At 34.0% G+C, this 14,031-nt stretch overlaps 3 protein-coding genes across 3 annotated transcripts; 2 read left to right on the forward strand and 1 right to left on the reverse strand.

The window, feature by feature from the left end:
• Positions 1–466: 466 nt before the first annotated feature.
• On the forward strand, positions 467–3,747 carry LOC107189892 (DIS3-like exonuclease 2). Its single transcript, XM_015578570.1, has 8 exons — positions 467–853; positions 967–1,589; positions 1,669–1,930; positions 2,020–2,537; positions 2,619–2,913; positions 2,987–3,180; positions 3,266–3,551; positions 3,634–3,747. Exons 1-8 carry the CDS (start codon positions 467–469, stop codon positions 3,745–3,747), a joined length of 2,679 nt encoding a protein of 892 aa, XP_015434056.1.
• A 1,041-nt stretch (positions 3,748–4,788) lies between these two features.
• Positions 4,789–9,603, reverse strand: LOC107189913 (E3 ubiquitin-protein ligase MARCH6). Its single transcript, XM_015578596.1, has 6 exons — positions 9,527–9,603; positions 8,049–8,477; positions 7,164–7,964; positions 6,425–7,081; positions 5,891–6,344; positions 4,789–5,806 (listed from the first exon to the last, which is right to left on the reverse strand). The coding sequence occupies exons 2-6, from the start codon at positions 8,433–8,435 to the stop codon at positions 5,058–5,060; spliced, it is 3,048 nt and encodes a 1,015-aa protein (XP_015434082.1). The 5' UTR covers positions 8,436–8,477; positions 9,527–9,603; the 3' UTR covers positions 4,789–5,057.
• Positions 9,604–9,872: 269 nt separating this feature from the next.
• On the forward strand, positions 9,873–14,006 carry LOC107189893 (DNA topoisomerase 3-alpha). Its single transcript, XM_015578571.1, has 11 exons — positions 9,873–10,272; positions 10,349–10,695; positions 10,763–10,881; positions 10,943–11,289; positions 11,364–11,652; positions 11,728–12,226; positions 12,314–12,659; positions 12,724–13,282; positions 13,372–13,576; positions 13,648–13,877; positions 13,966–14,006. Exons 1-11 carry the CDS (start codon positions 10,090–10,092, stop codon positions 14,004–14,006), a joined length of 3,165 nt encoding a protein of 1,054 aa, XP_015434057.1. The 5' UTR covers positions 9,873–10,089.
• Positions 14,007–14,031: the final 25 nt, after the last annotated feature.

Raw genomic sequence — 14,031 nt, forward strand, 5'->3', positions numbered from 1 at the left:
TCTGTGTTTTTCTGTAGCAAAAGGTCATAATGGTCATGATTCCTTGATTCGAATAAACAAGATAAAAATGTTGAAATAGAATAGACGAATTAAATTGTGTAGCACAGGTGGTGCGTTTGTAGTGTGCATTACTTTGACATATTGATAAATTTGAATAGAAAAGAAAATACGCACGCAATGTGAAATAAAATCTCTCACTATTATTTTCGTTAAATCGGGATTTGTTAGATATACAATACATTGACAGTTTATGTATGGAATTTTTCATTTTGTGACATTGAAACCGATCAGAATCAATCAGAATCTGTTAAAAGATAACAGTATCAACATACAAGTGACACAACTTTTGTGGTAATATTTCACAATAACATTTATAAGTGTTATAAAGTGACGATTATGTAAGGTAAATTATTCGTGGTTAATTTCTGCGAAGATCTAAACAAATAGCTCGTGTATTATCAAAATTATGTCAGAAGAAATAAGTTTCTCGGACTCTTGCGAAAATATATCTCGTAAAACAATTGTTCTTGACATCAATGATGACGAAAACAATCCGACACCTCATTGTTCTCAGGACGTTAACAGGAAAAGAGAAAGAAAAAAATGTTCAATGAAAGTAAAGGCCAATGATAAAAATCAACAAAAAACTAAGACTAAGTTTACAAAATCAAAAACTATTCCAAAGTCTGACAAAGACAAAAACTCTGTATTAAATGGCATTAAAGAATTAATTATACAAGAAGAGTCACCTGTTGTGGGGTACATTGCTCAATCAGAATTAGAACAATGCCAGAGTGAAGGAATTTGTGTTAAAGGTAATTTTCAAGATGTTCCACAAAAAGTACCTAAACAGGTGAGTTAGTAGCAATCCACATTGTAGCATATAGCATAATTTATTGAAGCAGTTTCTTAAAACTTTTAAAATTGTTCTTGGACGTAATAGTCTTTAAAGTATATATTTCACAGAAAAAGCAGAGACGTAAATTAAAAGGAAAAGAAAGCCAAGAATTTGAATATGACCTTAATACAGAAGTTATAAAGGATGTTGCAGAAGAAACTACACTTAAATGTAGAAAAACTTCAAAAACCCCTAAAAAGAAGGAAATATTTTTAGAACATATTTCTGTAAACAAAGTTCGAGAACTTTTAATCAATCAGAATTCAGGGAATTTGGAATATGTAGAAGGATATTTGCGCATTAATCCTAACTTTTATAAACATGCCTATTTAAATTTACCCGATGAAGAACCAGGTCTACTAATTGTTGGTTTTGGAGATAGAAATCGAGCTTTAGAGGGAGATAATGTTGTTGCTCGTATTAATCCTCCAGAAAAGTGGCAAGTATTTTCAGATGGACAAAAACGGAAGACAGGTGTTATTGTTTCTATATTGGAAAAAATACATCCACGAAAGACTATAGGGTATTTAAAGCAAGAAGGAGCATGTTTCGATTTTTATCCTAGGGACAAACGTGTACCATTACTTAGGATAGATCCAAAGTCATTGCCCAAAGGATTTACTGTACCAGAGAAAGAAACATTATTTTTAGCTAGTATTACAAGATGGGTGAAACCTCATTTGACACTCGGGTATGAATACAATTTAGAAGACCAAAAATTTTATGTACTAGAAATTATTAATATTTATTATTATTACTATTGCTTGCAGGAGAATTGTAAGAAAAGTTGGATCTGCAGGTGAAATATCTGCAGAATCAAGTGCAATATTACTTGAACGTGGTTTAGATGTAACACCTTACAATCAGGAAATGATACAAAGTCTTCCAAATAGAGATTACCTGTTAACAGAAAATGACATTAAAGACAGAGAGGATTGGAGGAAGGAATGTGTATTCACTATTGATCCTGATACTGCCTCTGATTTAGATGACGCAGTTTCTTGTAAACTTTTAGAAAATGAAAACTATGAAGTAATTGACTTATTATATAAACTGACTTTCTATGTAATCAATTAAACATACACTAAAACTGTCATTATTATATGCTTTTCTCATTATAGATTGGTGTACATATAGCTGATGTTACTTATTATCTGGAATTTTCATCTCCATTAGATAAACAGGTTCAGCAACGAGCAACTACTGTTTACATGACTGATAATGTGTACCACATGCTACCGAAGCAATTATGTGAAATATGTTCTTTACTACCAGGTCAAGATAGGCTAGCTTTCTCTCTTATTTTTGAAATGACAGCAGAAGGAAAGATCGTTACCTATCGTTTCGCTAAAACTATAATAAACTCATGTTGTCAAATGGCATATCAGCATGCTCAAAAATTTATTGAAAGTCCGAAAAATAATTGGCCCAATGACATGTTAAATATAAGGGGAAACTATAACGTTAACGATTTATCTTCTAAAGTGAACAGTTTACATAATTTAGCTACTAAAATGCGTAACAAAAGATATGCGAGCGGTGCTTTACAGATAGACCAACCGAAATTGTTTGTTACAATTGACAGAACTACGGGTGAACCGATATCTTACAGCATAGAAGAAAATAAAGAGAGTAATAGGTATTGGTAACATTCAATAAACCGAAGCAGTACTTAAAAGAGATTATTTAAATTAATATATGCATATGTATTATACTTTAGGCTCATAGAAGAGTTTATGTTGCTAACTAATATGATAGTTGCTAATTTGTTATACAATACAATTCCTGAAACCGCATTACTGCGTAATCATAAAGAGCCTTCAAAGTTTGTTCTGAGTAAAATCAAAGATACTCTACAAAAATTTGGAATTCATTTAGATATCGAATCATCCGGATCTTTACATGCTAGCATCAAACGTTACAAAGAAGACTTAGAATCAGAATCTAATGACTCCAAAGCCACGATGAAGTATAGGATGATGGTTATCAACAATCTTTGTGCTAAAGCTATGACTGTATGGTTTTTTTGCTTCATTATTATTATGTACATTTGACTATTGTAATAACTTATGAAATTTATATTTTCAGCGCGCGACTTACAACTGTTCGTCAATCTTTAAAACAGAGAACGAACTGAGACATTACGCCTTAAATGTAGATTTTTATACGCATTTTACTTCTCCCATTAGACGATACGCCGATTGCGTGGTGCATCGATTACTTCATTCTATTATAAAAAACGAGGCTCTGCCGAAAGAATGGTCAGAACAACTATGTATGAAGTAAGTTAATTCATACAAACAATGCGTGGTCTATCATAATGACAATCTATAAGAACATATATTTATATTGTGTTTTTCATTACAGAATAGCGGCAAATTGTAATTTGAAAAAGTACAACGCGAAACTGGCTCAGGAGCAAAGTAGTGAATTATACCTTACTTATTTAGTAAATTTAAATGGTCCTTTTGTTACCATGGGTATTGTAACGGACGTAAAAGAAACAAATATGGATGTAATACTGTGTCAAATGGGCATAAAATTAAGGATTCATTTGGAAAATTTAAAAGATGTAGCAAAAGTTGAATATTCTACGGAATGTACGGTTCCAAATTTAAGTATTAGATGGAATCAACATGCTGCTGTCACTCAGGTAATAAATGATGCAGTGAAACCTTAATGTAACAAAGATAAAACAAATTGTTTGAAGTGTTAACGTATTCGGTACGTTTCAGGTAATCAATATTTTTACTTTATTATATTTGAGAATTGAAAAACATCCTGATTCCTTTCGGCTAATGGGAACCCCTGTACCATCATATCAGGCGGTAGAGGTACAAGAAAAATAACATATTTACATTATAAACGCTTATTTTGAAAATGCTATAGCAACATCATATATATATATATATATATATTTTTTTTTTGATGTACGAATAACATTTTGGATCATGTACACATATTTTTGTGAAACAATTTAAATGCTCCTTATGTTGTATGGAAATGTTTACAAATCATTGTTTTAACGTAATTGCTAATGCACTGAACCAACTGACATGTAATGAATGAACTACATTTTTTACGAGGATTTTTTTTATTCCTAGAATGTTTTAAAGTACATTGCGAAAACATTTTTACATCTTTAATGATCATATAATTTCGTTAATTTGTGTAGGATTGGTATACAAATAAATAGTTCTTACTTATATCTAACTTTGTACATAAAATTATGCATACAATATGTAAAATATATGTATATCTATATACATATATGATCCACATATGTTATATGAATATATATGGACTATTTAACTCAAACTTTTTATTGACACCTGTATTTTTATGTAAAAAAAAGTGTTCACTTACTAAATTGAAAATTTTTGAATTTCTTGTTGTTACACAGACATGTATACAACGTATTTGTTTTACACGTATTGTGTTTCTAACTGCAAAATAAGATTCATAAAAATTGAAAATTATTGTGAACATTCAATGTCCAATGATGTATAATACTTTACGTACAAAAAAAAAACAAGGCAACACTATTTTCAGGAAATATACCTTTCTTTATTTCCATCAAAGTAATTGATATCTTCTAATTTTATTTAAATCGTTTTCAAACCTTAATTTTGTACAATAAAATATGATTGCGTTACTTTGTTTCTAACAACTTTTCAATTAAAATGTCACTATACTTTCATAATATTTCTTACCCGAAACTCTATTTTCTAAGAAACTGATTAGAGTTCAATTAAACTTTGTACACTGTATTTCTAAAATTGAAAACCTTAATCCATATCCTATTTAACAAATGATTAGTTTGATCAATCGTGAATAGATGACGTTAAAAGTTTTATGTTCTTCAAATCATATTCGTTTGTCAACGCCCGACGTGTTTTTTTTTATTTGAAATGATTTGTTTTTGCAATTAAGATAAAAAAATATTGGCAATCTGCAATGTATCAGATGGTAAAGCAATACATTGACAAACAGTCTTTTTAATTGCTTCAGTATCGTCTACAGTGATGAATTAATATAGGAAAGATGAAAGCCTAATCAACATAAGTTGTCGGTTAATATTTATATGCAATAAAGAATTATGTTAGATAAATTTTCATTAATCTTATATCACCACTGAAAAAGAATTATACCAGCAGCTTTAGCTTGACGCTTGTGACTGCTGTTGTTGTGACTGAGATTTATTCCGATGTTCATAATTCACTAGTCTCTGTCCCACAAGGTATTTATCATTTTTTATATGTTCGTAAAGCTTCTTAAATTGTCGAATTTGGAAATATATAACAATGCACACAAAGTTCACCAACAGAAGAAAAGGATAAAAAAGTCTGGCGATCAAAATTTGTATTTGCAGATTCGTAATTAAAAGTGGGACTATTCCGTAGGCCACGGCGTACGGAACTGCTAAAGCAAGACCGAAGCAACATATTACTGGTGCTGCCAAATCCGTCACAATGAATTTTAAATCTATTTCTCTAATGCCGTCATTGTATGCCCGTTCGATTGCCATGCGAATTCTCCAATCCGGTCCCATCAGCGTAATAGCTGTTGCTATTTTTGTATACAACACACCTAACGCCCAATCTTGCCAGATGAACAATATTGGATTCTGATGTAGCGGTACACGCAATGGTACTACGACAACTAATTCGAGAAGAAGACCAAACAATAGCGGTATTAGACCAATAAGTAGGAAAAATGCAACTGACGCCTTAACACCTATGATCGCCCAATGCTTGACTCTTTCCAATACAGCTCTTCGTCCACGTGGTAGCCAAGATAATGCTAGAGCTAATCCTCTTGCAGCGGCCCAACATACATATGTTCCACAAGCGACAGTGTACACTTCGTGTACACGTCCAGATAATGCAACTACTGCTTCATTTGTTTCTATAAAAATTCAAGAAGAATATAATACCCATTACAATAGAAAACAAAGAAATCGAAATGTTTTATGCTTGAAAGACATCTTACCAGATCCACTTAAAGTAGGCGGTAATACTGGTGGGGACGGAGCAGGAGCTCCAACCATCCACAATGCCATTACTCTGCGTCCAAGCCAAACGGGAAGAGTCATTGCAATCAAGCTGGCGATAACGAGAGAAACGCATACGCAAAACAAAAGACCAACCAGCCGAGCGGGGAACCAGCGTGGTCTGATGTATGGTTGAAATGTTGTTGGTCCATCTCTTTGTAGTAATGCTTGATGCGCAGCACCCAAATCAGGGTGTTGCGGCTCTACAATCATCGCTGGTCCTGGATCCTCTGTCTGATCTCTTAGAAGATACGACTGAAGATCTAACATCCAGGCTACTACACGACACCAGCCTCTGATGAGACCTTTTAACCATGTGCGTGTATGAGTTTGCTCCAGTAATGCGGGAAGAATAACTTGCAGCAGCAATAGTTCTAATGAAAATTCGCTGACCTAAGGTACAAACAAATTAACAAATTACAGTAATGACCAGAAGATTATCGGAAGGAAATTATTGTTTCGATTACGCTTACCTGGGCTTCACTTTGAACAGTCACTGTGTACGGTAAAAATCCTGGCCATGCCCATTTTAAAAGTTTTACTGGCAGCCATATCATTAATAAGATGGCTGTTCCAAATATAACTGCGGATCCCACGAGTCTTTTTACGTGTCTTAAAATTGGAAGATGTATCATTTCTTGGATAGGAGAGAAATCGGGATCATTTAGGTTTCTCAAGAACCATAGTACACCTGGCCGCAACACTTCCCGTAACAATAGAATAAACGAAGCAAAGTAATATATGTAAATCATTCCTACTAGCCAGTGAATAAACATTGAAGTGCCAGGAGCTAGTCTGAAAGAGGATTCTCTATCTCTAAGGGTAGCGTCAAACATTGCTAACGAACAAATATCTAACCACCAGCCGCAGACCAAAGGAAGTACACCTATCTCAACAACGGATAGCAAAGAAACTTTGACTATAACATAACATAAACCTAGTATACGCTGAGAACGTTGAAAACCTAACAGTGCTGCGAGTGTATGAAGAACCACCAAACAGACTCCAATCACACAGTAACCACACAATGTAGTTACTAATCCCTCGAAATGTGATGCTGCTGCATATTCTTGTAATCCTAATCCCGCTATTGCAAAACTACCGATATGATAAGGACAGAAAGCAAACACCTGAAAAAGAAAATGAGTCATTTCAATTCATGAAAATACATATTGTTAAAATATTCTATTCAATTTAAGCATGAATAAGTACCATGATAAATAGAGTATTCAGAGAGACAACCCAGAACACATGTTCAAGGAAAACTAAAGAACCGTCTAAACCTAAAAGGCGTTCCCAAGTCAACTCTTCTGCAGGTCTGTCCCATTCCATTGGATTCCAATTGGCTTCTTCTTGTGCTTGACCTTGAACTTGATCTCTCCAACCCTCGCCAGCTCTTGCATTTTCTTGTTCACCATCTATCCTCAACTCCTCCCTAGGAGGTACTGGTTGTTCAATGTCTCTAGGATGCACAGGTGCCTCCATGTCTCTAGGAGGTATCAAGGGTTCTATGTCTCTGGGAGCTACAGGCGGTTCCAAGTCTCTTGGAGGTTGATCTACTTGTTGTTCTCCATTTCTAACAGCTAATTGTGGTTCAATATCTCTGGCCATCCCTTCGGTTCTATCTATCCTCTGATTATCCACTAAATTATTATCCTCTATTCTATGTCCTTCTGCATTTCCAGAATCGTCATTGTTTGGATTTGCTAACAGAGCAGGAGGTTCATCAACAAAAGGTGGAACGTTATTGTTATCTTGAATTTCCGGTTGCTGAAGAGCTATTTGCTCTTGAAGTTGCTGTGCAGGAACATCCACATGTGGTGGATTATCAACTGGAGGTAACTGTACATTGTCTCTTTCAAGCCAATCAGGACCACCAGCATGTAAAATCTGTTCTCTCAACCATACCAAACCAATAAATGCAAATAGTGTACAAGTAACTACAAAGCAGCCATGAAATACATCCGAAGACATATTTTCTGCGGACAACATATCCATTGGTAATGACATTATCTGTAAGAAAGTATACCATGATGCTTTTTCTGTTGTAATGTCATTCAATTATGATATATTTCCCATTTATGATGATATACTCACTCGAACCATATCTAGGGGTCCACTAAATAAAGCTCTATAAGTTCGGCAAGCAGTTAATGGAACAACACCAAGCCACGCAATTGTAACCAAACTATAATGTAGCCAATATTTGACAGCTGTGACAATGTTTGAGAATAATCCACCAATAACATCTCTTAATGGTAAACGGCGTGGCATGTCAGGACTATAGATTGGTGTAAATGAAAAACGATATCCACAAAGTTCACAATATTCTTTGCGCGAGTAACGCATCCATTGTACTAAGCATTCTTGATGAATCCACTTAATACTGCCTGTGCAAATGCATGGATGAAACAACGGTCTGTCTGCAAGACCTTCAGACCGACATACCCTGCAGATATCTGCACCTAACATGTCCTCCATCATGTTTGGTGTATTTTTAAATAACTGATTAGAGTAACTATGTTGCTGAAATAAAAACAATTATTACAAAATAGGATTCAAAGATAAGATATACCGGGTGTCCCGCGTAAGTGTCGCTATGAAATTTCCGGACTTCCTGTGAACTTTACAAAAATTGATGTTGGACAAAAGTTAAAAATAAAAATATAATAGAAATTGTACCTATAATGTCGCGGTACCCTTGCAACTTCGAGTGTCCGATTATTTCTAAAGCGAACGCGTTGATACACCGTGACGTTGCACAATCTATATTGGCTTTTTATACGTTGTATTTTTCTTATAACGTATGTATGCATAATTGTTTGATTTGTTATGATTCGTTCTAATAAAGAATATTTAGTACATGCTACAGTTTAGTTTAGAAAACAAGAGGAAACATCCATATTTTCGAAAAAATGCAGATAAAGAAACTGTGATTTGTGACAGTTATGCATACTTAATTATAATTTAACTTTTATCCAAACAATTTTTTGTAAAGCTCAGGGAAAGTTTTGAAATTTGGTGGAGACACTTACATGGAACACCCTATATATCTATTGTAAATGTTTACAATAGAACTAGACTATGGATGTTATGCATTTATATCAAATATGAACACTCAAAACATACTGAAATGAAAACATTAACCACAATTTCTACAGTTTCTATTCTGTTCTTCTTGGTATACAAAAAATTCCTTCAACAAACGAAATATACTTTTCCTTGATTCAGGCCTTTTTGTAATTGGCTATTAAAATAGGATTTTGCATAAACATCCGCAGTCTATGTGAAATAAAATACTGAAATACAAACGATGAATGTTAACTATGATGAAAAAAGACGTGATAGATCAGAATAAATCCTTCATTGACATAGGTAATCATAAAATTGTCAAATGTTCAATATTAAAAACCATATCGAATGTTAGTAATTATCACGGAGAAAAATAGAAGATTCAGTCGAAAGTAAAGAAGACAATATTTAATACTGCGTACGTACAGTACTTAGTTAACAAAAGATAGACTTATTCTACGTACTCATCGACATTTATTTGATATGAAGAATCGTTTACTCACCTGTGCCTTGACAGAAACGCATGAAATCCAAAACTATCATGCAAAATATTGAAAATGTCTACTGCTACTTACAGCTCTTTCTTTCTTATGTTAACATAGTTGCAACATTTGCGATAAAAAAGTTACTGTTATTCTCGCGAAGAACATGAGTCGTGACATTATTAGCCACTCCAAATGACATTTTTCAATAAAAAGAAACTTCCATGAAGATTTTAATACTGTCATCGATGATTATTAAATCGTGGATAAATTTTATTTTCTGATAGGGATATGCAGGGATATTGTAAAATTAAGTTTCAATCATTGTTCGATACAACTGAAGTAGTCGAGGAATGTTAGACGACAACTGAAATCAACTCCATTGTATTATATGAGTGGTATTTGAAATGTTTGGAACAGAAAATGTAAAATAATGTTGTTTAATATAATTAGTGAATATATTATGACGAAAAAATGTACGTATGCTACATAGTTTAACGGAATAGTGTTTCCCAGAAATGTGAAATGCAATTTATAACCCTATAATAATTCGGGGCAGTTATGATGTATGTATTACTTTTAATATGTTCGTCATTTCCACGACACGACTCAATGTTGTACTATTAAATTTCTATGAATCAACGCAGTATTTTGTCCGTGCAAAATATACAATTTCTGAAACAGTCATGAAAGTCCTTAATGTAGCGGAAAAAAATGATGCTGCGAAGAATATCGCAGGCTATTTGTGTCGCGGTAACTCTAGGCGGGTAATTAAAATTCATTCCTGTTAAAACAAGACGGAATTCTTATAAAATGATATCTAATACCTTTTTTATTTTACAGAGGGAAGGATTATCTCCATATAATAAAATTTACGAATTTAGCTCCAATCTGTGGAATCAGAATTGTGATATGATCATGACTTCTGTCTCTGGTCACCTGTTGAATTATACATTTACAGGAGCGTATTGTAAGTGGCAGGGTTGTCATCCACTAAGTTTATTTGATGCACCTTTGACAAAGCAATGCATAGAGGAAAATTACATTAAGATTAAACAAACTCTAGAAAGAGAAGTAAAGAAATGCAATGCATTAATTATTTGGACAGATTGTGATCGTGAAGGGGAAAATATTGGGTTTGAAATTATTCTAGTCTGTCAAGCAGTTAAACCAAATATTCGTATATACAGGTAATGAAATAAACACACAAATAAGTGTGGTTTGTTTTATTCACTAATAAATGTATCTCTCTCACAGAGCAAAGTTTTCTGAAATTACCCAAGCATCTGTAAGTAGAGCTTTGCAGAATTTATGTGAACCAGACAAAGCAATTAGTGATGCTGTTGATGTACGAAGTGAATTGGACTTAAGGATAGGTGAGATAATGACAAACTTTCAGTATAATAGAGATAATGGTTACAGAGATAATGGTTGTAGGTGCTGCATTTACTAGGTTTCAAACATTAAGACTTCAAAAAGTATTTCCAAGAACTCTTGCTCAGATGCTGATCAGTTATGGCAGCTGTCAGTTTCCGACACTAGGATTTGTAGTTGAAAGATTCTTAGCTATAGAAAGATTTAAGCCAGAGCCGTACTGGAAAATAAAAGTTATGGATGTTCGGGATCAACTTTCTGTGGAGTTTAGATGGGCAAGAGGAAAGTTGTTTGAAAAATTACCTTGCGAAGTTTTGCTAGATACATGCCTAGAACAACCTAATGCCACTGTAAAAGATATTACAAGTAAACCTAAGAGTAAGTGGCGACCACTACCATTGGACACAGTTGTAAGTAATAAAGTATTGATTCAAATGAAAAGGAAATGGCATAATTTATTTTTTTTTCAATTAAATACATTTAGGAACTGGAAAAACAAGGTTCTCGCAAACTTCATTTAAGTGCCAAAGAGACAATGAAAATAGCAGAGAAACTATATACTCAAGGATTTATCAGTTATCCACGTACAGAGACTAATATATTTCCAAAAGAATTAAATCTTGTTCCCTTTGTAAATCAACAAGTAAATAATCCAGCTTGGGGTGGATTCGCTCAGCAACTACTAGACGACGGATTAAGCCCTAGGCAAGGAAAAAAAAGCGATCAAGCACATCCTCCAATACATCCACTGAAATGTAGCAATAATTTACAAGGTGCGTTTGCCGCTTAGGCGCATTATCGCATTAAAATAATCCTTTATCTTCTTTTAATTAATCACATTATAACAGGTAATGATGCTAAGGTTTATGAATTCGTGGTGCGGCACTTTTTGGCTTGTTTATCGAAGAATGCATTAGGGCAAGAAACAACAGTGGAGATTGATATCAATGGAGAAAAATTTATTGCAAACGGTTTACAAATTATTGAACGGAATTATTTGAATGTATACATATATGAAAAATGGAGTAATAAGGAAATTCATACATATCAAAGAGGACAGGTCTTTCAACCCACTAGCATAGATATGGTACAAGAAGAAACGTCTCCACCGCAATTATTAACTGAAGCTGATTTGATTAGCTTGATGGACAAGTTCGGTATCGGTACTGATGCTACACATGCTGATCACATAGATACGATAAAAGCACGTCAATATGTCGGGTTAATGGATGGAAAACATTTAATGCCGGGAAAACTTGGAATTGGATTGGTATTGGGTTACGATAGTATGGGATTTCAAATGTCGAAACCGAACTTAAGAGCTGAATTAGAAAAAGATCTTAAATTGTATGTCAATTCCTATAATTTGGTTAATAATTTTAAACAATTTTTAAGTTTTCAAAATTAATTCCGATGTGACCTTTATCCGTACAGAATATGTGAGCGGCGAAAGGATCCAAAGGACGTCTTACAAAGTCAGATAAATAAATATCGTGAAGTATTTCAAGTATCATTGGAACGTGCCAATTTAATCGATAGCGCTTTAGCGGATTATCTAGATGAACGACCAACAGAAACGCAAGAGATACAAATTAGCAATCCACCCATAGAAATTTCCATCTTCAAGTGTCCGAGATGTGGTTCAAACATGACACTCAAAGATAGAAGACAAGCTATGGGAAAATATATCGGTTGCATGGGATATCCGGAGTGTAATAATGCAGTTTGGTTCCCTCAATATGTAGAATCCGTCGCAGTGTTGGATGAAACTTGCTCGCAAGTACGTATAACGTATTGTATATTACCTGGAAGACAAATAATGTAAACTAGTTCATTGTTTTCAGTGTGCAGGAAACATGCGTAAATTGGAATTCAAGTTAGCCAGGAATGTTCTTCCAATGTATGGTACTACTTATTCCACTTGCATCGGTGGCTGCGATCCTTCGTTTAACGAAGTACTAAATATAAGAAATAATAGTATTAAAATTGTCAGACAAACAAATGACAGCGGTTACAGTAGTACATTCAGTGGATCAAGATCAGCTGTTGATTCAAATACAGCCTCAGAAAGATACAGTGGAACTCAACCATCTCGAGGTGGAAGTAGGACAAATTTATCTGACAATAACACATCTGTAGGGCTCGTTAGAACTCAGAACAATAATCAACGTAATACAAATAGACCAAGAGATAGTAATAGAAGTGTTAAGAAACGAAATGACTCGAAGAACGATGATACGTGGATTGATACAAGTAATTTCAATCCTTCGAGCAACGATTCAAAATTATCACAAATGGAACAAAACAGAACATGGGGTGACATCGATAATAATGCTGTTATTATGTGTAGATGTCACGAGAATGCGATTCAGTTAACCGTAAGGAAAGAAGGGCCGAATCAGGGTACATAAAATAGATATCTCAGCTATTAAAATTAAATTTTTATTCAACTGTAACTCAATTTTATTGACGTTTTATAACATATATTTCAGGAAGATTATTTTATAAATGTGCCAAGCCTCAGGGTACTGGTTGTGATTTCTTTTTGTGGGCATCAGATGATCCACAGGAAACGCCAAACAACATAAATAGGAATACAAATCATACAATGAATGCAAATACCAGTGTGGTACCAAGCACTTCCAGTACATCGTTATCATGGAATGGTACATGTCACTGTAATCAATTGGCAGTAGAGTGAGTAAATGTTCATTAAGCATCCTCAAATGCTTTCAACACTTTAATTACATTTTTTGAATGTGTCGTAGGCGAACTGTTCAAAAAGATGGCCCTAATAAAGGTCGGCTATTTTATTCGTGTCCTAAACCAATGAATGAGTCTTGTAAATTCTTTCAATGGGGGGATGAAAACGTTCAAAATCATAACAAATTTGTAAACAGAAATAGTAACACCTCTGGGAGTAAAGAGGGTAACAAGACGCAGAGAAAGCCTCGAGCTAGCGGTGGTAAGAGAAAATGCGGAATTTGTGGGATAGAAGGTTTGTATCTCACTAACATGTTTTGGTACAAGGATTATTATTTACATTGTTAGGATTATTACATTATAATTATTATTTACATTCTTAGGGCATACAAGAAAAACTTGTCCTGAAAATGCAATGGATTAAAAAAAGAGTAACATACATGTATTGA

Source organism: Dufourea novaeangliae, unplaced genomic scaffold, assembly GCF_001272555.1.
Source record: "Dufourea novaeangliae isolate 0120121106 unplaced genomic scaffold, ASM127255v1 scaffold175, whole genome shotgun sequence".
Lineage (NCBI taxonomy): Eukaryota > Metazoa > Arthropoda > Insecta > Hymenoptera > Halictidae > Dufourea > Dufourea novaeangliae.